The 25,215-nt window shown below is 36.0% G+C and overlaps 1 protein-coding gene across 38 annotated transcripts in view; it reads right to left on the bottom strand.

The window, feature by feature from the left end:
* The window catches only part of CAMK2D (calcium/calmodulin dependent protein kinase II delta), a 318,650-nt gene that overhangs the window by 202,180 nt on the left and 91,255 nt on the right, over window positions 1-25,215 (bottom strand). For all 38 annotated transcript variants that reach the window (XM_032146242.2, XM_058436690.1, XM_032146219.2 and 35 more), the window contains exon 3: window positions 15,827-15,886. In XM_032146242.2, the coding sequence (XP_032002133.1) occupies window positions 15,827-15,886 (60 nt within the window). The remainder of the gene's footprint in view (window positions 1-15,826; window positions 15,887-25,215) is intronic.

Raw genomic sequence — 25,215 nt, forward strand, 5'->3', positions numbered from 1 at the left:
AGCCACCGTGCCCGGCCCAAATGTTTTTTACGTCTTGAGATGAATTAAATCAAATTCAGATTTTAGTGTCCATAAGTAAAGGTTTATTGAAACATAGCCATACCTATCCGTTTATGAAGTTTCTGTGGCTGTTTTTGTGCTACAGTGACAAAGAGGAAGCATTGCCAGCATAGCCCAAAATATTTACTATTGGGTGCTTTACAGAAAAGTTTGTCAATCCTTGTTCCAGGACAGAGCTCCCAAGTGAGAGTGAGAGATAACCGACCTTTCTCTTTCTTTCCTGACTACTGTAGTTTGGTAATTTCATTTGAAAAGCAGCTTTTTGCTTGGAAGGGTAGAGTAGTCAAATAAAGGGCTATCCTAGAATAAGGTTTATCCAACCTTATCTGAAAGGCTAGGTAATCCAGCAAGGAGAAAAAAAAAAAAAAAACCATGACATTTATTGATAATGCTGTTCTGCTTTCTGGAGTATCATCAAAATGCTCCTGAGGAAGGTAAGGAAGCAGCTAGCAGTTTTAGGTATCTGCCAGATAAAAGAGATCACGAGCCCCTTACTCCTGACAAAGATGATTCAAATGCTGCAGGGTGTATGAGAAACATATCAAAGATCACCAAAAGGGTCTGGGCCAAGATTCCAGCCAGCAGAATAGGAATTTCAGAATATGATAAGGAGATGTCAAGGAAGGTCAGGCAGTAAAAAGAGGTTTGCTGACTCACATGGTTTGTTGACTTAGCAAGTCAGAGAGAAGTCAACTGTTTGCTCTCCTGTTACAGTCTTTAGGCATGGGCCAGCCCAGGGCCATTGATAGTCATTTTAGCCAGAAGGAAAGCAAAAGCCTACAGATGAACTTAAACAAAACAGCTGTGACATAAGTTAAAATTTATGCTTTTCTCTTAATAGAAGTGTTTGTTCCTCTTCAGATAATCTAAACTTGAACTTAATAAAAATATCCGTACCCATGCATTGTTTAATTCCTATAGCATTTATTTGTTGAGTGCAGACTCTACGGCAGGTGCTTTTTTAGGTACAATAATAAACAAGAAACGTCCATGCCCTCATGAAGTTTTACATACTAGTGGGTAGAAAATAATCAAATCAACAAGTAAATACACAAAATCTGAATAAGTGCATCAGAGACAAAGCAAGAAGGATGCTAGGGAGTGCTGGGTGGGGCATGGGGGAGGGAGGATGCTCTTTTACACACAGCTGTCAGGGCAGGCCTCTACTCTTGGATGAGCAAAGGCCTGAAGGAAGTGAGCCAGCATGCCTCCTTGCTGTATCCTCAGAAAGAACTCCAGGCAAAGGCCCAGCAGGAGGACATCAGGAACAGGTGAAGAAATGCAAGGAGCCCAGAGGGGTTAGAGCAGAGCAACTGAGGGGGAGAGAAGCTAAGATCAGAAGAAAAATAAGCTAAGAAGGGAGAGAGGGTGTTCATTGTGGAAGCCTTGCATACCATTGCGAGGCCTCCCCTTGTCCTATGAGTGCAGTGGGAAGCCACTAATTAGTTTCTGAGCAGAGGAGAGACATGGTCAGACTTGCAGTAGCCAGAGTAATCCTGTTAAAATTAAATTGGATATTGTCACTTCACTGTTTAAACATTAAAACCTTCCCAAATTAAAAACAAATAACTGCATCATAAACCTCCAACCTATTTATTATCTCAAAAAATAATGTTTTCTAGTTTACCGAAAAACCTCATGATAGCCTTACATAATTTTTTAAAAAAATTCACTGGAAGGTGTTTTGCAATTGTTACACCATAGTAACTCATCACTGACTCAGACTGGGGAGAAGACCCGTCAAAATTAGTTAAAAGACTAAATTATTCTATTTTATTTAAATAGGTTTCATTACCTTTTTGTGTGTGAAGGAATCAGAATTGCCAAGGTTGCCTAGTAAAATCTGTTTTGATGAATAGATTTATAAGGATTGTAATTAGCATATGTCAGCATCAGACTATGCTACCTTGGCTCTGCTTATAGTACAATTTCTATGCTACAATTTAATTAGATACCTATAAATTGTTTCAAAAGCAGTTTATTTTCTTTAATAGACTTGTCCTTTACTTAAGAAGATGCACTGCCTACTTTTTTTATGAAAAAGAAAATTGCATGGCCCCAGAAGTAAATCAAGTAATGCTGGCTATTTATCTTTTTGTTGTTATTGTAACTCTTACTTTAAATCACTGAGTTCCTCAATATTAGTACTATGGCATTTTGGAGCAGATAATTCATTATTGTGAAGTGCTCTTCTGTGCATTGTAGGATGCTTAGCAGCCTCCACCCAAGAGATGCCAGAATGGCACCCACAATTGTGACAGTCAAAAATGTTTCTACACATTGTCAAATGTCTCCAGAAGGAAGAGAGAGTAGGGGGGCAAAATCATCCCAGGTTGAAAACTGTTACCTTAAATGAATGCTCCTCTGTCTTTCTGTGGGGGAAAAAATGGTTCCATCTCTTTTCTCTCATCCATATTATGAATAGATTCTTAGAAAATGACCAGAAGATGTAATTTAATTTTGAAGGGCAGATTTGTATAAGAAATATCAAAAGAAAAGGTCACTGGAATAATCAACACATATGAGAATAACATTTGAAAACCATGTTTTATCAGAGTTCTCTTGGAGAGTTCCTAACAAATAAGCTTAAATGCACATTTGGCACTACAACTTTTAAATGAGAAATTGTTTGGAAGAAGGAGATTGGCAGAAGGAAATAATGATCTTCAAAATACTAACTCATTATAACTTTAACAAAATTAAGTCTGTAGGTAAAATTTATAGTCTTCCTACTTTTCTAAGAGTATAAATTGATATAACCCTATTTAAAATGAGGGTAGATGGATTATTATTGTAACAAGAAGCCTATGCTGCATTTTTGTACATCTCAAAATATTTCGTTCCCAAATATAATTTCCTTTTATTCATCTAGAATAAAAATTTAGCTGTTTTATACATTAAATGTTTTAAAATATATTCAGAATGAAAGTAATCTAAGAAAATGGCTGTTGTTACTGCTCCTTAAAAGAAGTCAAATTTTTACAAATAAGCATTTTTCATCATTCTGTGTATGGGCCCCTTGGTAATATACTGCTGGGCACGTTCATACGCTGTCACTATCCCATACATTTAGACGACTCAAAACATACATTCATACTCTCTAGAGTTCTATGTGGTATCCCACATGCAAGTCAGATGGGATATATACAAATTAAAGTAGTTGAGCCAACAAAAGATACATGTTTGGGAAAGGCACGAGGGACCAGTAAGAAGTGCGCTTTACTTTAGTGGACAGAATAGGGGGAAAAAAGCACCCTAGAAATAAGTGCTCAACCACAGTTAGGTGGTGATGGAGTTGCTACAGACATTATGTTGCTTTTTCAAAAGATACTTTGAGCACCCAACTTGACTACTCTTGACTCAGCAGAGTTCAGTCTTAGTCTAAGAAAGATGATCACAGTCACCGCCAAATATTTCCATCCTAAAGAGGATGCTCACATAGTAAGAAGCTTATATCTTCTGCCAAAAAATGAAAGATCAGGGGTTTGGGCAGTGGCATTTGCGACTTCTAGTCTTCTTTTTTTGTCCATGGTCCCCCATAATGGATAGTTCCAATACTTAAAAAAATAATGTTTTCAAATCAGTGAAATTTCTAATTTCTCCCAATGTTTTTTCCTCCTTTGTTGCCTATTGTCAGTTAAAGGGATCAACATCTCTCTAGTCATGCAAACTAGAAACCTCAGAGAAACCTCCTAGCCCATCTGCCATAAGTTAATTGCTGCTCAAGATCTGATTCCACAGCAACATCTTTGATAGCTTTGCCCTCCTTGCCATCCCTGATCCCATTGCTATGGTTGAGGAACTCATCATGTCTTACACCTACATTCACTCCAGAGACTTTCAGATGCTCTTTCAACACCAATTTTTCCTGACACCACATAATTATGCTTATTACTACTAAATCTGTCCTAAAAAACTGATATAATCATGAGTCGACTAAATAAATCTTAAATTAATTCTTTATTTTCTCCAGATTAAAAATCAAATTCCTTCCCAGACTCTCCACTATTATTCTCAATCAACTTTTATTTCTGACATACATACATAATACGCCAATCATTACAGGTTTTCAGTCATTCAAGTGCGACAAAGACTTTTAACTCTGTTTTTTCTTTTGTGGGCCTGTCTTTCTATAATGCTCTTCAGTCCAATCCCTACAACTTTATGGCAAAATTCTGTTCACCATCCAATATATTTCAGTTAAGATTCTTAGCTTGTATGTTGGTGCTCCCATGGCACCTTATTAGTAGTTTCATTATAGTATATAATCACACTATATTTCAGTTGCATACTTAATTATTTGTCCTTTAAAATTGTGAACTCCTTTTGGTCAAGGAATATGTCTCATTCATCTTTGTAGTCTACTAGTACTCCAGCTACAACAGAGTTAGCGCTATTCAATTCAATCAAGCTTAATCATTAGAAATAGAAGACAACTGGCCAGGTGTTGTGGCTCATGCCTGTAATCCCAGTACTTTGGGAGGCCGAGGTGGGCAGATCGCCTGAGATCAAGAGTTTGAGACCAGCCTGGCCAACATGGCGAAAACCTGTCTCTACTAAAAATACAAAAATTAGCTGGGTGTGGTGGCATGTGCCTGTAATCCCAGCTACTCGGGAGGCTGAGGCAGGAGAATAGCTTGAATGAACTCAGGAGGCAGAGGTTGCAGTGAGCCAAGATTGTGCCACTGTACTCCAGCCAGAGTGACAGAGCGAGACTTCAACTCAAAAAAAGAAATATAAGGCAACTTCCAAATTATGTATAGTTTTATTTTTCTTATCTTTCATTTTACCTTTCCCCAGATTAATATAATTTTCTTTAATTCCAATATCAAATGTGGACATAAAACTAATCTAATGATTGTTTAAGAAATTAGAGGGCTGGGTATGGTGGCTCATGCCTGTAATCCCTGCACTTTGGGAGGCTGAGGCAGGTGCATCACCTGAGGTCAGGAGTTCGAGACCAGCCTGGCCAACATGGTGAAACCCCATCTCTACTAAAAACACAAAAATAGCCGGGCGTGGTGGTGCATGCCTGTAATCCCAGCTGCTCAGGAGGCTGAGGCAGGAGAATAGCTTGAACTCGGGAGGCAGAGGTTGCAGTGAGCCGAGATCGTGACACTGCACTCTAGCCTGGATGACAAGAGTGAAACTCCATCTCAAAAAAAAAAAAAAAAAAAGAAGTTAGAGAAAAATATAATGGGTGGAAAGAAATTAACATTTCATTTATTATATTTTTCAAAAGATTTCGAAAAAACATTTCCAGATCTAATCAAAATATAATGGGATGTTTCATCACTTCAATTTGAAAGTGAGCATTTTGCTCTAAATGAAAAATAGATAAGACAAAGCATAGCATGTTTTTTGACAAATATCCAACACAAATTCATGTGAATATGCAAAACTGCCTATGCCTACGGAAATAATAATTATGGATGTCTCAAGGAAAGTGTTTACAAAATATGAGATTCTGCACATATATTAGTAAGTAATATCATTTTCTGAACAGAACAAGTGAAAGAAAAGACATGCTACACTTCAAAATAATGTGCTCACGAAACATACTGTTATCTTCTTTGGTGAACAACTTTGTATGCTACAAAAATTTTTCCTCTTATTCTATGCATTTGGTTAAAACACACAATAAGCCCATCACTAAAAACTGAAAGTAATCTTTGGAGACTGAATTATAAAAACTACTGAACTTCAACAGTGTGAGCAAAATCTTCTGTCATTTCACAGGATATGTTATAAAATACACTGTACAAATTGTATTAATTACTATTGTTTCCTTAGCCTTCATTGTTTTCTGACAATTATTTTATTTATTTTCATGATCAGTAAGAGAGAAAAGTAAAAGACTGTCTGGTACAGCGAGTAGATAATTAATTCAGGGCCAGATGTGACCACCTAAAAGATGTAAAAGATAAGCCAGATTTTTTACCAAGATATTAAAATTGTCATTAAAATATGATTAGTTCTATAATACCTATATTTTCCATAAGCATTTGAATAATAATGTCATGCTAATATTGCCCTCTGGAACAAGGACTAATAATAAATACTAAAATTAGATAATTTATCTAAGCAAGGATTTTTTAATCAATGTTTATAAAATTTTTAAATTATTTTCTGCACTTATTAAAGAATAGTATGACTAATTCAGAGTTATACAGCAGCGATACAGTATTGAAGAGCACAGATTGTCATGCCAGAATATGCAGGTTTGGATTCCAACTCCACCATTTACTAACTGCCTGATCTTGATTAAACTGTGTAACCTCCTTAGGCTTTAGATTCCTTGCCTGTAAAATGGAGACAAGAATGATATTTTTTTGTTATGAGAATTAAAATAACTAATGCATGGAAAACACTTAGACCAGAGCCTGATAACACAGTTAATAGTTTTATCATTAGTTCCAGTGGTGAAGTTCTTTGGAATTCCAATCTAATTTTTTTTTTATAATTCAGCCTACTTCACATCTTAATACAAGCACTTATCATAGGCAAGTTTATTATCAATGCTACTGGAATAAAGGGAAAAGAGGAATGATTTTTCAGTGATTAAAAGGTGTTATCACTTCCCCAACTATCTTCCGGGCTCCCTAGCAACATGAGTTATTCTTCCCCATGGTGAGAAAAGGGAGTGGAGGTGGGATTCTGCACAACTCAAGCCCCAATGAAACAAAGTACTTTTCATGTTTGGGATTATTTTTCTTTCAAATTTCAGTTTAGAGCCGACTTCTGAGCTGAAGAAACTACTATAAACTTCCAATACTCTGTTAGGGGATTCTACCCTGAATGTAGAAATCAAATAGGCTTAGTAGAATAAATCAGAACTATTTCAGTAAATATTATGCATTGATAGATCAAAGTGTAATCTATGTACTATAAGTAAGTCTAAAAATGAAACTATCCTTCATTTGTAACAGAAGGACTCTTTTTCTCCAGTTTCATGTATAAATCTACCTACTTCTAAATTAACTTAGTGAAGTGGCTTTTTCATTGATACATGGAATAAAAATATTTACAAGGAAACCAGTAACAAATGTACTCAGATTCAAATTCACCAATGGAAAAGATTTTGAAGTATTATCTTGAATATACAACTTTTATATCCAAATTTTGTCTTTTTAGTAAAATAAGCATTTACTTAAAAAGATGATAAATTTAACTTTCTACCAAGAATTATAAAGAATATATCACTGGCACCATGTTGTATAAACAAAGAAAAAAAAAGCTAAAACAGATAATTAGAATTTTTTGAACATATTTATTTGAAGAGAAAAATATATCACTGTGCTGGTTCTCACATTTATTAAAAGAGAATAATCAATTCTGCAGACTGTAATATATTCTAAGAAGTAATTTGGCCTTCTCACCAAATAATCATAATAAAGAGGTGAGATTTAATCAAATAAGGTAAACATAAGATAATTTGCTTTTTGCTACTAAATAGTATTAAAATACTTTTTATCTGTTAGAGAGTCACTAGAGAAAGTAGTCAACAAGAAAAATTAATTACTCTTGTTTGATTACAAACTATTGTAATTTTTAGGCAGGCCCATCAATAAGGGAGAGGTCACAGAAAAAAAACTGCAAGTGTCGCTTTCTTAGACTGTTGCTCAATTTCTGATGCCATTGAAAAAGACTTTTAATTGCCATTCATAAAACTATTAACTTTGTTTTCTCAGTAGATCAATTAACATTTACTCTGCATTAACTCTATTCTTCTTTCCTATGTGATTTTGTTTCAAAGGGTTCAAAAACTGGAATATTGGTGCAATAAACACGTAAGGCAATTTACTCATCTATAAGTAAATACTGGGCCTATTTAAGAGAAATATTTAGTAAGCTTAACCTGTACAATGTGATTGTATTTGTTCCTTATAGAACCTGAGGAATCTAGAAGACAACTGCATGCAGAGAAGGATAAAAAGGCAAAATTTATGGTTAAAATCATCTGTTAAAGACAAAAGAACAAACAAAAAATGACAGTTAATTTATTTCATAAAAATTTGAGGAATGGTATTTAAGCGAAAAATTTCTTGTGAAGACTAGGGAGATCTAAGATTGTGGTTAAAATATTACTTTTACAGGATGACATCACATCTCCAAGGTCGGCAAAAAGAAGAAACACTACGTGCTAAATAAAGTAATACACAGGTTGTGTGTTTTTCATCTCTTTTTAGATCTGGGTATGATCTTGGGCATATTACTTCACTACTTAAACCTTCAATTTGTAGAATCTAGGTTGGTCTTAGGTAATTTCTAAGAGCCCTTCCAGTTTTAAATTTTAGGAAAAGAAAATTATATAGATCCTAAATGCCATTATTACTCATAGGAATGGGAAACATGCTTTTATAGAAAGTAAAGGCTCTTATATATTCTTTAATCTCCACCTGTCAGCACATGAAATTTTGTGTACTGTTATATATGTCAAACAATAAAACATCTTTAAGCAGAGCATCTCTCTTAAACACACTGGTTCTATACCAGGGCTAATATATATGGTAGGTAGCTGTAACTTATGCTCTCTAAAATGTAAAGGCTTTCTCTTCCTGTATTAGTATTGAAAGTTTTTTAGTTAATGTTTATCTTATGTGAGGGGAGGAATCGATTTGAACCAAAAACAACCTCAAAACTCTCCTCAAAAGGGAACAAAAACATTGCTTTTTCAATCTTGCAGCTTCAAGTTAGGTTCCCTAAACATCGCCATCTCTTTACAGAGGCAATCAACAGTTTAGGTCTGGCAACATCATTAAAGAACTGTGACTTTGGACAAATCATATACATTTGGAAAGTTTTAGCTTTCCTAAATATTAAAACAAAAAAATTAGAGTTTATGCTACATAATGTATAGGATCTGCTATTGCAATATCACAATTATCTGATTATGTGTAATACATATCATATATTATATACTATATATAACATACATATCATATAGAATATATGATACTTGAAAGTTTCTGAAATATATTTCCCCATTGTGGAATATGCACATCTCAGAAAGATACTACTAAATGCTAAGAAATGAATTAATTAGTTACTGCTTGGTAAGCAGCACCCCATAATAATGTACTCAACTGTTTATTTAAATTAATCGTCTTACAAAGTATATTATCTCCTTACCAAAGTAAGATGCATTACCTCATTCTCTCTATTGATTCTTGGAAGGAAATAAAAAAGGCAAATATTTTCTCTGCTTTACAAAGAGAGGAACTAGAACTTAGTGAGTGGATGGGATTATATAGCAGATCACAGAGCAGGCCAGCATCAGAAGGAGAATAAACTGTGGCCCAATGAATCTATAGAGCTTTCCATTAACACTATGCCTCTTATTTTCTGTTACACTTTGTAGTGTATGAGTGAGTGTGTTTGTGCATTTTGGGGTAGTGGGTAGGGAAGCCAGTAGAGAGGAGATAATCATCGAGCTATGACGTGATCTCAGAAAGGTTAATTCATTCACTGCACTAGGGGTTTCAGGGTATCACTAAAGACTAGATTCAAAAGGTTACAGAGCTCTTCCATTTGCTCTCTAGCTGCTGAAGTTCATTAAGCCATATTATAATGGGAATCGCTTACCTTATAAAGATAGTGTTAATCTACAAATATAAATGTTGCTTCAAACTTTCAAAAAATTATCTTGCTCTTTCTAAAGTCTACACAAAATGTAAATAAAAGTCTTTAGGGAATGGGATAACCCAGCAACAGAATTCATCATCCCATGAACTGCAAAGTTGTCTCAAATATTGATCTTTTCCCAAATAAAGGCCCATACATGAATATCTTCTCACTTGGGACAATCAGGTAAGTCAGATCAAAGTTCTCAATATTTTTTCTTTTCCTTTCCTGGCCCAGCTGTTTTTGGACTCTTATGGTTGAATTAAATGAATTCTTTTCCTGTTTTCCTATTTTCTCTTTACCATTGTTTGTTATCTGAGCTTCACCATAAGTTTCGATAAATTCCTGAAATCAAAGACCAAGAATAAAAACAGTATGAATATCAAATAATTTTGAGAATTTGGCTATCACCTCAAATATTTTATTTCAATACCTGAAAGGTATTTTTCTTTTACTTATTTGATACATATGTTGACATATAGCTCAGAATTTCTGGCTTACAACAAATTTGTTAATTCCTCAAAGAAAAATAAGCCCATTTTATTAAAATAAAAGGTGAACAGAATGATCAAACATTAACTAACCTAAGCACAAAGTAAAGTGTTCTCCTCAAATTGCTTCAACATCTTAATGTCAGCTATAATCTTTCCAGTCTGAGGTTCAAACAAAAATTGCCTGGCTAGAGCACAGCAAAGATGGAGCTTCTTTAAAAATGGGCTGTACTCTGCAATTTGTTGAGCCAAAAGATGCATGGTGCTTTCTTGGATTATGTGGACCACACCAAAGAGAGAACCAACCTGGAGCTGTTTAAATTCTTATCCAAGAAGATGTAGTTGAGGGGTACTACGCTGATAAGACTAGATTCTGATATCTTGACTGAACACTATTATCACTGATTGTGCTCATGTAACTAGGAAACCATTTTACACACAGCAGACACAGCAAAGCAGATTATGATACACTTTTTTTTAAAATCCCACTATTGGTTTCCCATTGCATGTAGAATGAAACCCAAACTCCCAAATCTGGTTAACGAAACCCTACATGGTTAAATATCTACCTACCCTGTTCAGTCACTCCCTTTCAAACCCCATGGCAGTCCACCATCTACTGGTTTCCCCACTTTTCCCCTAACAAGGAGGGCTCTCTGTGCCTGAAACTCTTTCTCTCTTTTTCATGATGGCTTCCACCTGTCATTTAGATACCAGTTTAAATGTGACCTCCATAGATACATCTTGCCTGACAAAACGCTCTAAAGCAGTGACCAAGACTCTCTCCCTAACCAAACATCAGGCGGGTTCCTGTTTTCAACTAGATCTCATCCTTGGACCATGTCCCTAACCTTCCTAAGCCGGCCTAAATGAAGAATACTATGAAGTGATTTCCCACCTTTGAAATCTCATCAAGGTCTTCATCCTCTACCCTTAATGTCTAAGTCCTTGGCCTGCCTTTAGCAAGAATCTTGTTAGTACAGTTCAGCAAGAATCTCCCTATCCTTGATGTCTCCTCTTAAAAATCTTCCATCCACTGACCCCCTCACTCTGCTCCTTAACTATAAATCCCCAGCTGTCATTGCTGTGTTTGGAATGAAGTTTAGTTATTTCCCCGATTGCAACAGTACAAAATAAAATCTGTATCAGCTTTAACTGGTGTCTGGCTCTGTTTGTTTTTGATAGTAGCCACCCGGTCCCCTGGTATCAAATTACCCTATTTTAATTCTCTGCATAGAATGAATCCTTATGACATTATTATGGTGTTTTGTTTATACACTACGATGCAAAGCTTTGGGAAAAGATGGGCATTGTCTCTCTCAATCACTGTTTCACCACCAGTGCATATAGCCTAGAACAAAGCTTGGCAATGGCTACACACTCAAGAAATTTTGTTGGGTGAGACCATTTTCATGATATATCTAAAGGGGTCTGAAAATGCACACAAGAGAATGCTGAAATTAGCATATATATATAGGATTTATTATAAAAAGGCAAAAATGAATAAATCAAATATTAAAAGTTGAGCCCTCAGGTTTCTTCTTTATACAATGTTGTATTTTCCAAATTTTCCACTAACAGTATTACTTTTAAAATCAGAAAAACATAAAAAATAACACATGAAAAAAAGTAGTTTAATGAATCACCATTTTTAGTTGGTTTAAAATGTGTTTCTTTGGAAGAAACCTTTTACTTGCTGCAAGTTTTCAAGATTATTGATTCTGTGCCAAGAGAAAGACACATTCAAATATAAAAATGAAACAAGCACATTTTCACAAGGGAAAAAATGGTCAAAAATAGTTATTTCCTTCCTTAAAGTTCTAAAGCCTAGCTGATTTTAAAACCAAGGAAATAATAAAATAGAGAAAAGGGAGAAGAGGATAAGAGTCTGATATTACTTAGGTACCACATTACCTATGTCACGGAAATCAAGAGCAAATGCTGTTTTCCCTGTGTAATCTGATTCAGTCATGATTGAGTACTAGTGATTCATGTGGTGCTGTTAACTAGTGCAATGATCAACAGGAACTGCAGTACTCTCCTCACAACTCTGGGTCAACTACTCTCCAATGCATTTGCAGATGTCCACTTATGGCATCTGTCTTTAAAACACTCCTGCTTTGTTGGCTGTTGCTTACTATTTTATGACAGTTACTGTTGTTATTGATGTTTTAAAATCATTCTTTACATGAATAAACACAACACTGTCAGATTACATGGCATGGAGATTCATCAATTAAGGTTAGATAAAATGAAAAAGAACTCATCCCCTATCTCTCTCATTAGATAAAAAGCTTTGGTGGAATCTACTGACCTTAGGGCCCTTATGCAGGCTATTGGTTCCCTCTGCCTACAACGTTTTTAGTTTGTTTGCTTGTTTGTTTTTCCCCCAGAGAGCCAAATGACTTCCTTCCTCCCATCTTTTAGGTCTGCATTCAAATATATTTCACATTCTCTATGAAATGGTCCTGACCAACTACATAAAATTGGAATACCCCGACACCCAGTATTTCCCTCTCTGCTTCCTATTTTTCCTCAACAGTTATCACCATCTAATATCCAATGCTTTGTTTACTGCCTGTCTCCCCAAAAACTGCAAGCTCCTTGAGGGTAGGGATATTGGTCTGTTTTGTTTCTACTATACACCTAGAAATATAACTTGTTGAGTGAGTGAATGATACAGGTGAATTTGCCAGTGTTACAATTTTTGAGATTATGTCTCATAAATTTAATCCATCTATGACTTATACCCTGAGATAAAGGATCACTCGAAATCTCTCTTGTGGTTAGAAATGGGTCCTAGGGTTCAAGGACCTAGAATTGTCACAGTTCCTTTCGTACTCCTGAAATCTTAAAAGATTGAAGAAAACCTCCAGTGAGGTAACCAAGGAATTATGATATTTGGCTGTTATGGATCCCCGAAAAAAGATGTACACTGTGTCAGAAGGTGTTGACAATGCTATCTAGGACACAAAAGTTTAGAACTTTCCCCAGCATACTTTCTCTTTTTATAAGTTTAGTCTGTATGTAGTGTCAAAATGAAAAGAGTTCTTGTTTTAGCTTGGCAGTTTTTCGAATGTTTGACTTTGGTATCCTAGAGGAAATGGAGGAAACTAGTTTCATTATCCACAAAAATTGAGTCTCATAGGAGGACCTGATACAAACCAAACCAAACCAAACCAAAACAAACAAATAACAACTTTCTGTACAGGAATTACAAGTTCACTAAACAAAGATTTGATTTTATCTTAAACCTGAGCAAGAGAAGTAATCTTTGAACTATAGTGGTTCATTGGGTAATTTTTCTTTAGCCAATGTTATGGGCAAATTCCTATGTTGATATACTAACCCTGATACTTCAGAATGTGACTGTATTACTTGCATATAGAATGTCTAAAGGGGTAATTAGGTGAGAATGAGGTTATCAGTGTGGGCCCCAATCCAATATGACTGGTGTCCTTACAAGAAAAAATGAGGACGCAGACATCATACAGAGGGAAGACCATGTGAAGACACAGTGAGACGACAGCCACCTACTTGCTTAGGAAGGAGGTCTCAGAAGAAACCAAACCTGACAACACCTTCATCTTAGATTTCTGGCTTCCAGAGCTATGAGAAAATAAATTTCTGTTGCTTATGCCACCCAGTCTGTGGTACTCTGTTACTGGCAGTCTTAGCAAACCAATACAGCCAAACAAGAAATGCCATAAAGTTTTGTCAGAGTAAAACGCTTCTAAAGAAGTAGATTTATGTGTCAGAGTTGTTTTGTTCTCTCCTCAAACCAGAAGGTTCCTTTTAATCAGCTGCCAGTATGTTTTGTTCCTACTATACACCTAGAAATGTAACTTGTTGAGTGAGTGAATGATACACGTGAATTTGCCAGTGTTACACTTTTTTTAACCCATAGTATCCATTCACTTAAGACCCTAAGATGCACCCACTAAGTGCAGGATACCAAAAACATCAAAGCAGGAATAGAAATTGAATGCTCCTACCATAAAATTAAAACACCTGTAAACTTTTCAGTGAAAGATTTTGCAAATTCTACATCTCTGTTACCCCTTTTCTCACTGCTTCTAGATCAGAAATACTTAGGTTAACAATAAAATTGAGGGAGCTGGGACAGTAACATTTTTCCAAAATAATCAAACCTATTATCACAGAATCCAGTTTACACGTATTTCTGAATTTACTTTTTCTTTCCTGTGTTTTTCTTCTTTGTTTCTTATATTCATCCCATTTAAAAAATTTTGAAAACAGTTATGCTATTTTATAATTCATGAGGGATAAATATTCTAAAGTCCTTTTACTATTTCTAGAATCAAATCAATACCTATAAGGTAAATTTTTTTGTTTTTTGAGACAAGGTCTCATTCTGTCACCCAGGCTGTCTGAAGTGCATGGCTCACTGCAACCTCAACCTCCTGGGCTCAAGCAATCCTCCCACCTTAGCCTCTCTAGTACCTGGGACCATACATGCACACTACCACATCCAGCTAATTTTTTTAATAGTTTGTAGAAATATGGTCTTGCCCATATTGCCCAGGCTGGTCTCAAACTCCTAGGTTCAAGTGATCCATCTGCCTCAGCCCTCCAGAGTGCTGGGATTATAGGCATAAGCCACCGCACCTGGCCTAAAGTAAACTTTTTACAGGATATATGGAATGTAATTTAGCTGACTAAAGTGATGACATAAATCCTGTCTTTCCATACTTCAGCAGCAGTAGCTGAACAACTCTTTTTTTTTTTCTGAGATGGAGTCTCGCTCTCTTGTCCCAGGCTGGAGTGCAGTGGCGCAATCTCGGCTCACTGCAAGCTCCGTCTCCCGGGTGCAAGCCGTTCTCCCGCCTCAGCCTCCCGAGTAGCTGGGACTAGACACCCATCACCACACCCGGATAATTTTTTTGTATTTTTAGTAGAGACGGGGTTTCACTGTGTTAGCCAGGATGGTCTCCATCTCCTGACCTTGTGATCTACCCGCCTCGGCCTCCCAAAGTGCTGGGATTACAGGCGTGAGCCACCGTGCCCCGCCTGTAGCTGAACAATTCTTAAAGACACATAAAAGCACTATTCAAATGAGACCTTATATTATTTTTTTAAGTGTTTATACATAATCACAATCTTTTGAAAAAATATACACATAACTTTTCAAAAAATTGTTATACTTGTTTCATTTTTACCTTCACAACTATTTTCCCAATTAGGTAAAGGATTATTGTTTTCATTTTATACAGCTCTACAGAAAGGACATTGAACTCATTAACATAGCAGACTCCAAATTATATGGTTAAAATAAAGCTAATATAACCAGGGATTACCTAAATTTATTTATTTATTCTTTAAATTACACTCAGGTTTTCCACTGGTTGGTGCACTGTCAACTTTCAGCACAACAGGAAACATACACTATTAATTAATTTAGTACCTCTGTTTCCACAAACTTTTCACATTTCTACTTCAAAGATTGCATCAAAAAACAAACAACAAACACAGAAAAATTTTGAGGAATCAAATGTAACCAAGACTGAAAGTTAGGAAACTATTTTTTAAAAGTTATAAATATTCTAGATTATCAAATTAGCATTTTTATTGTGGTACTTAACATAAAATTTTAAATTAACATTTAAAAAACATTAAAAATATGTTCTCACCAATATTAGGGTGCTTCAAAAGACGGCAGATTCTAGCTTCTCTTTCTAGTTTCTGATGATCTGTTTAAAAACAAAAACAGAATAAGGCAAAAATAAATAAAGCAAAAAATAATAAAACACAATAAACAGCATAACAAAATGACATAAGGCCTTTGCATTTACTTATCCCTTGATTTCATTTTGAAACAATGATAATTCAAATTTAGAATTAAGTGAATAGCACATAGTTCAACAATCTAATTTGATTTTTCATTGACTTGATGCTTGACAGAGTGCAGTATAGAACAGTGCTAAATTTAGACTTCGGGAAAATAGTGGAAATTGCACAAAACAATACTATTCTTTCTCATCTTTACATCAAGTATATATTATTGTAATAAGTTAAATAACCCAGTGTAGACATACCAATTTAGAGCAGAGGATGCATATATGGAAACTGAATTGCCAATGGAATAAGTGCTAAATCAGGTAATTATATTTTATCCCTAATGGAGAATGTTCTCTGTTCAGTCATATGTTCTGTTAACCATTCTCCTTACAATTGTTGGCTCAACTTCCTAGGTATATGATGCTCTTCCTAATCAAAGATTTCCAAAAACCCTAATTGCTTGCTCATCTGTACCTTTCTATGTTTCCCTAACCATTTCTTTGAAGAAACATGAACCACTATAAACTTGTGTTTCAAGAATTATCTTAATATTCTTCTTTGATTTTTTGGTGGAGGTACCTATAAACATAAATATAACCAAAATGACTCATCAAAACACAAAATAAATCATAGAGAGAGACAAAAACATGGTAGAAATACATGTTGCTGATAAGGGCAGCAGTGTAGAGTGGTCATTAGTTGAATACTTATACACAAAATATCTGATTTAAATCTTACAACCACCATCTTATATTGGCAATATTATCCCTATTTTAAAATACAAATGCCAGTAGTTTAACACCACTGCCTCGATTAATGCAAAGCCTCCAGCAATTTCATCCACTATTTCTTTTGCATTTATGATGCAACACATGTCAACACATATAAAAATGTCAACACTTTTTTAAATAAAAGGAAAATAATGTTTTAGTTTTAGTTTGGAAATAGTTTTGACCTTGAAGATCCCCGAAGAGAGTTTCTGGCACTCCCTGGGTCTGCAGACACACTCTGAAAACCACTGGTTTATGCTATAATGAACTGTTGTATATAATGTATACAATGTAGATTTTTTTGGCCATTTAGAAGAATATTTTAAACACGTACAGTGCTATTAATAGCTCAAAGTGCCAAAAAACAGTGTCTTAATAAATCAGCCCAGCATTAGATAGGCTCTAACAGTGTATCTCCATTATATCTGGATTCTCAAATACAAAGATAGATACTCTCTGGACCTACCATTATCTAGAATTATACCTACTTCAAATAAATGTAAATTCTTCAAACTCCCTATCTTTTTAACAAGTACTTATACTTAAGACGAGCTACTTCCAACTTATTTAGAAGTATGCAAGCAAACACAAAAAGTAAAGGTAGATTTTGAAAATGCCTCTAACAGCAATACCATAAATATTGCAAAGTGTTATACCTAAAGTATATGAAAGAGGCTGGGCACAGTAGCTCACCCCTGTAATCTCTGCACTTTGGTAGGCTGAGGTGGGTGGATTGCTTGAGGCCAGGAGTTCAAGACAAGCCTGGCCAACATGGCGAAATCTCATCTCTACCAAAAAAAAATACAAAAATTAGCCGGGTGTGGTGGTGGGCACCTGTAATCCCAGCTACTCAGGAGGCTGAGGCAGGAGAATCACTTGAACCCGGGAGATGGATGTTGCAGTGAGCTGAGAACGTGCCGCTGCACTCCAGCCTGGGTGACAGAGGGAGGCTCCGTCTAAAAATAATAATAATAATAATAGTAAAGTATATGAAAGACATAAACAGAGATTCGAATTTTGTTATGGAGACAGGGATATGAAAATATATGTGCTAAACTATGTGATTTTTATATATATATATATATATATAAATCGTCTGAAAAACATACAATTACATTAAAATAAAGAATAAAAAGGAATCAAAAGACCTTTACAGACAGTAAGTTCTACAGAGTTTTTGCTATAGAGATAAACATAATTATAAAATTTTATACAGCTTATCGTTATGGGCTGAACTGTTGTTTCCCCGTAAAATTCATATGAAGCCATCCTAATCTCCAGATCCCACAGAATGTGACTGTATTTGGAGATGGAATGTTTAAAGAGGTGACTGAGTTAAAATGAGGTCATTATTGTGGGCTCTAGTCTAATATGACTGGTGTCCATATATGAAAAGGGGACTAGTGCACTGACACACACAGAAGGAAGATCACGTGAAGACATGGGGATAAGACAGGCATCTACAAGGCAAGGACAAAAGCCTAAGAAGAAATCAACCCTTCTGACACCTTCATCTTAGACTTCTGAGCCTCCAGAATTGTGAGAAAATAAATTGCTCACAACTGGCTATTTAAGCCACCTAGTCTGTGGTACTTTGTTGTGGTAGCCCTATCAAACTAATACATCTAATGTATCAGTTTTCTATTGCTATGTGTCCAACACCTCAAACTTAGAAGCTTAAAACAACGCATATGTATAATCTCATAGTTTCTGTGGGTCAGGAACCTGGGCACAGCTTAACTGAGCCCTTTGCTTTAGGGTCTCTCACCAGGCTGCAATCAAGGTGTCAGCCATGGCTGGGGTCTCATCTAAAGTCTTGACTGAGGAAGGATCTGCTTCCAAGCAGGTGTAATTGCTGGCAGTACTCAGTTCCTATAGGACTTGTTGAGGTGAGGGTCTCAGTTCCTACATAGCTGTTGGCTGGAGGATGCCCTCAGTTCCTTGCATGTGCCAATATGGCAACATGTTTCATCAAAGTCATCAAAGGGAAGAGTATGGTAAGCAAAAGGGCAGGTCACTATCTTATTTAGCCTAATCACAGAAGTGATATCCCATCATGTTTTCCATATTCAATTGGTTAGAAAAAAAAAACTACACTGTCCCAATTTCAATGTACAAGGGCATGAACAACAGGAGGCAGGATTATTAAGGCATCTTAGAATTTGTCTGCCACAGTAGATTTTTTTTTTTTTTTTTTTTTTTTTTTGAGACAGAGTTTTGCTCTTGTCAACCAGGCAGGAGTGCAATGGCACAATCTCGGTTCACTGCAACCTCCACCCACCAGGTTCAAGCAATTCTCCTGCCTCAGCCTCCCAAGTAGCTGGGATTGCAGGCACCTGCCACCACGCCCAGCTAATTTTTGTATTTTTGGTAGAGATGTGGTTTCAGCATGTTGGCCAGGCTGGTCTCAAACTCCTGACCTCAGGTGATCCACCCTCCTCAGCCTCCCAAAATGCTGGGATTACGGGCATGAGCCACTGTGCCCAGCCCACAGTAGACTTTATAACAATAGTACTGATGGGCTTTCTCTGAAAAGCAGCTTCACTTACTTTTCCTCCATATAATCACATAACTTAGTGATCGTCTATGAATCATAGGCATTCTGCACTCTCCCACTGGGACATGTTTTGACATCCCAAACATGATGATATAAGTAAATTCTAGTTTCCATTAAAACTAGAAATTAACAATAATGAAAATGCATATCACCTGGTATGTTTCACATTTAACATCAAGTCCACAACCTGACTTTTAGAGAGAGTAGGTAGGTGAGGAGTGATTAAATACCTATTACAGTATTACCAAAAAGCACATTTCTGTATTTATCCTGCTAAAGAGATGGATTACTTTTAAAGTCTCCTTTACTTTTAATTCTGTCAGCAACAAAAATTACACATCCTACCTCATCATTCCCAGCTCTGACAACCACAATGGCAAGCGGTAAAGACAGATTATAAAAGGCAAGACAGCCATTATACTGTTTGGCACCATTTGAAGATTTTCTTTTATTATCCACAGGCCCTGAAGCTAGTGTGGAACCAGCCTTATTTATCATTTAATATTTATTAAAGTCCTTGAACTATAATAGTTTGGCCTTATTATTCCTTTGAAGCTCAAGTCCATACTCTTACATGAATCAAAATATAACTCTTCAGGCTGTAATCTTGTCAGGTCTGATAAGGTACAAACTGTTAGTAATATATGGTTGAAGACCTGCCATATAAACAATGCCTTAAGGAAAATACATCATCATTTGGTTTTGACATGAAGTCAGTGAGGGAATAATATTACCAGTAGAAAGACTTTTGGATTTTAAAACATTTCTCAAGAATTTTGGTGAAATGTTGTTATAATATTACTTCCCAGCTAACATATACTTTAACTTACAAAATATTTTATTTCAAATGAGGTGGAAAATGTGAAATCAGACCTAATGAAGTAAATCCTTGACTCCTGTTCCAAATCAAATTTTAATCTTTACGCAAAAGAATAATCCTGATCACAAATGCAAATTAAAGTGCTAGCCCTGATTCACTTTCACACAACAATAGAAATATCACTAAAGCTACATAAAGCAACAATATATCTACTCACGCAATATCAGGGAATAAGCTCTTATCGATAAGCAAATTTCAAAAGTACTTATTTACTCCTGCAAATACCCAAGTATTAAAATATTAACCTTGTTAGGGGGTTGGGGGAAGATCTAACAGTCATTGCTTTCTTACATGAATGAGATATATAAAAGAATTTCATCTTTCTTGACACCACTGAGTCCTCATTATTAGCATTAATTATTACTCTCCTGTAATCCAGTGAAGTCCTCAGAGGCTACAGAGGTGTGAAAACCCATAGGTACCTGCACCACCTACCAAATGCCAAGGGAGGGGTTTGGGCAAAAGGAGAGGTTGCCTTCTGTCATAATTGGTCAGTTACTGCCCCTTCCAACAAATATACACACATGCATGCACACACATGCACATGCAGGCACACACACACAAATATAAGCATAAAACCTAAGGAAGGCTTGAATTTGCCACGGCCGAGAAGGTTTAACTCTTCTACTCCCCTTCCCCACAAAGAGAGTCCCACTCCCAAAATAATCTTATATCAAAATTACAGAGGAGTTGCCCATGGGTGCATGAAAATGGAATGTTTAAAATCCAGCTCTATCACAAATTTTTACCTTGCTGGCCTTTCGGCTTGTCGGCTTAAGCTGCTGAGCTGGTGTGTTCCCTATTCTTATCTCTTTAGTCCTGACCTTTCCTGGCCTTATGCTCCAATTTGAGATCAATGCCTCAGATCTGTTTTTGAGGGCAGGTTAATTCTGCCTCCCTGACTTCCTTACCACAGCCAGCCCAACTCGATTTTGAAACTTTTCACATTTGCTTCATTTCCAAGAAACTACAGCCTCGAGTAAGAGACATTCTACTTGCCCCTCTGGAAGAAACCTGGCTGGCTACTCATTCTCAGAATGGGGGAAGATAATACTAAATGTACCTAAACTATTTGAAGTTTTATACTGTTGCATCTGCTTATTACATTTTTTTAAAAAATCTCTTCATGAGTTATTGCTGTCAGCTGTTAGTGCTGTGAATGTCGCCAGTACATAAAACAGTTTCAGGTGCACATAACAGGCCTTAAATAAATGTTTGTTGACCGAATAAATGAACGAAGGAATGGATGCCCCCTTTTTTTTTCACAATTGCTGTGAACGGAGAACCAGGGAAAACAAAAGCTTAAAAATATAATCATAAATAAGCTGGAAGTGAGAACTTAGAGATCCTCTCTTAAAGAAAGACGCACTTTTTAGTGCATGGATTCTGGAGCACTATAATGTAGCCACTCAGAGGCCTTATTCCTGGAGGTTTTGGAATTACATTGTGAATGCATTTTTCTTGTTAGAGAAATTATGTCTCACTGAATGAGGCATTTCTCTAGAAAGAATATAGAATCTATCCATTTAAGTAGGTCACATTTAAAAACAGACTGCAAGGTAGAAGGAGCTAAGGAAAGGGCCATTTCACTACAAAACCTGAACAGGATGTATATGACTTTAAAGCTGTCATATCCATTTAACAAAAAGTTTTAAAAATTCATAATTAAATATTACAAAACTATGCTACATCATTGTGTCATAAATTTGAATTTTTAACTAATTGACCTAGAATCTTTCTGACATTAGGGACCAGTCCTTCTGCTGCCCACTATGCCTTGGAAGAATCAGTCAGATCCTACAACTATATAGGATGATTGTTCTTCTTTTCATGGCAAAGTAGAATTAGATACAGATGCTGAAAATTCCTACATCTTAATTTCGAATGAAAGTTTCTATATCTTAATTTAGAAGTGAAACTTTTTGAAAGTCTATTCTGTGCTGGAAGCTCATACAAATGTAGATTATAAATTATGATGTGAGTCCAACCTTGATTCTATATGGACTGGAAACCATGGCTTCCTTGTGGAGAAGCTCCACCCCAACATTTGAAAAAAAAAAATTTACGTGAAAAAAGAACCAAGCCTCTACTTCATTTTACCTTCATTCTGCAGTTTCATCTATGGAGGAAAATGGAATTTTCAACTGACTACAGAGAAATAAAAACCCATAACGAAGGTCCCTAATTTTGTAGAACACTAGACACATTGTAAGACACAAGCCAGAGAAATGGAAAGACCTCTGGCTTCAGAGTGAAGCAGACGAGAATTGCTATCCTGGTTCTACCACTAACTACTAGCTAGGTGTCCAAGTTACTTGACCTTTCCAAAGCTCCTTCCATAACATGGGCATAAAATACCTAGCACCGGGCACTGTATCTGGAACAAAAGAGGTCCTCAAAAAATTATAGTGTCAACACTATTATCATTATTATTGCTAAAAATATGTCCAACTTTAAAAGAACTAAATTCCTAAAAGCTACATTAAAAATTATATTAATTCCATAAAAAATTATTTATTTTACATGTTTCCTAATATATTATAAAAATAACTGTTTTTCATAAAATCATATGATTATGCCCTCCAGGCCACTGATAACAGAAATAGTGGGAGAACCACTGGTATCTATGGTCAGAAGGAGACAAATTCAATACAGTAAAATACAGACAAAAACAATTATTCAGTTTTATAGTATATGCTAAACATCTCAAAAATAAATAATATAGAAAAAACTATTACTTGAGTGTAAAATTTGTAAATAAATAAAATCATTGGGTTTTATATACAAACTTACTATATTCTTTTATTCATCCATTTTGCGTATCTGAAACATATCTCTTTTGATTAATAGTTTATCAAAAAGTTGTTTAAGAGGGAGCTGCTGTATATTTATTCTCTTTCACAGGACTGTAAAGGAATAAATAGTGAAATTTGATAGCACCATTTTTATGTTGTCCTACAGAAGAAATTATTTTCCCTTTTCCATGACAATAATGGCATCTATTCAGAGATATAACATTATATCTGTTATTTAAAAATGCTTTACGCAAAATTATGAAAATGTAAAGCAAAATCTACATTTTATAGGGCTCTTGTTCAGTTGCAATTTAAGTGAAGATACAACTTATTGTAGTCCTTTTAAAATTATAAACTATAGTGAATCCTAATTTATAGAAAATATTTTCATATAAATGTTGATTTAATGTCTGATTATATAAACTATCTACATAGCTATTAAGAAGGAGATGGGCATATACTCTGCTAAGACCTAACAGAAGTTTCAAGAGAGCCTCTTACTAAGCCTTATACTACTTCTAGGTGATGGGCTAAGGAGAATCTGAATTGAACTTTTATCCCTTGGGAGGGGGGGAAGTGGGAGCATAATTGTGTAGAACAGGGTACATTGGAGGAGGTATAGTGTTGAATGGAGACTACTGGTGGACTGTAGATTTCCTTTGGAAGATCAAGGAAGGAGATGGGCAGGAAACTCTGATTCTACCCTTCGTAGCTCTACCTGACTAACAATCTCCCCTCAGTTCTCATACCTTCTGTGATGGTGTTGCTGTCTTCCTCTCACGAGAGTGCCTCTGTCTGTCTGCCTGTGTGTCTGTCATTCTGTTAACATGGCTATATCACTCATTGCATGTTCCAAGATATGAAACTTGTCTTATGAAGGTCACCAGAGGATTTAGGCAGGAGGAGTAAACCAGGAAGCATAAGAAGAGGAGAGTGGTATGCAGAATGGCCAGATAGCCAGGACATGTCCCTTCAGGAGAAAGAGGATCCAAGCAGTACTCAGTAGGTCAGAGTCAAGACCTGTCCAAAGGAGGAAATTAAAACTTCCAGATGGCATTAGGACACATGGTATCAGACAGAGTTCACACAGAACAGATGACCATCTGTCAACAGTACCATTTAAAACTATTATGGCTGGGTGTGGTGGCTCACGCCTGTAATCCCAGCACTTTGGGAGGCCCAGGTGGGCAGATCACAAGATCAGGAGTTCATGACCAGCCTGGCCAACATGGTGATACACCGTCTGTACTAAAAAAAAAATACAAAAAATAGCTGGGCATGATAGCGTGTGCCTGTACTCCCAGCTACTCTGGAGGCTGAGGCAGGAGAATCGCTTCAACCCAGGAGGCGGAAGTTGCAGTGAGCCGAGATTGTGCCACTGCACTCCAGCCTGGCTGACAGAGCAAGACTCTGTCTCAATAAATAAATAAATAAATAAATAAATAAATAAATAAATAAGATGTTTCAACTGATTGTTAATATTGTAAGTAACAAGCCCTTATACAAACTGCAAGTTATAAGGATATTAGTTGGTGCATGTTAAGAATTAAAGAGGTTTAAATTTGTCTATATCTTTATTTTAATCGTATATCAATAATTTAATTCATATAAAATTCCAATTATACTATTATAGAGGACTAATGAGATAAATATTGTATAATATATTAACTCTACCCTCAGTCTACAATCAAATAGTACTCTTCCTTAGATGTAATTTTGCTTGTGAGAAATTTGCTGCACAATTCCATTTTGACTTTTAGGCATAATAGAGCTAAGTCACTTGAGACACTTTGTATTAAAATCCTTCAAGCTTTGGCTATCTAGAGATTAGAAGGACCCAGAATGGAAACAAGGCATACTCAACATAAACACATCTCTACTAAAAATACAAAAAAAAAAAAAATAGCAGGGCGCAGTGGTGGGCGCCTGTTGTCCCGGCTACTTGGGAGGCTGAGGCAGGAGAATGGCATGAACCTGGGAGGCGGAGCTTGCAGTGAGCCCAGATCGCGCCACTGCACTCCCGCCTGGGCGACAGAGAGAGACTCCGTCTCAAAAAAAAAAAAAAAAAAAAAAAAAGATAAACACAATCCACCCTTAACCATCTTTTTCCAGTGGCCCCAATGATTTTAACAGGCAGTTGTACAGTAACACAAGAGAACACTTACTTCAGGGATTTTGCTTTTCTTTTTTTGTTTTCTTATTGTGGTATGATAAACATATTTTGCTATTCTTAAGCATT

The sequence above is a fragment of the Hylobates moloch genome, unplaced genomic scaffold (genome assembly GCF_009828535.3).
Source record: "Hylobates moloch isolate HMO894 unplaced genomic scaffold, HMol_V3 SCAFFOLD_3, whole genome shotgun sequence".
In the NCBI taxonomy this organism is placed as follows: domain Eukaryota; kingdom Metazoa; phylum Chordata; class Mammalia; order Primates; family Hylobatidae; genus Hylobates; species Hylobates moloch.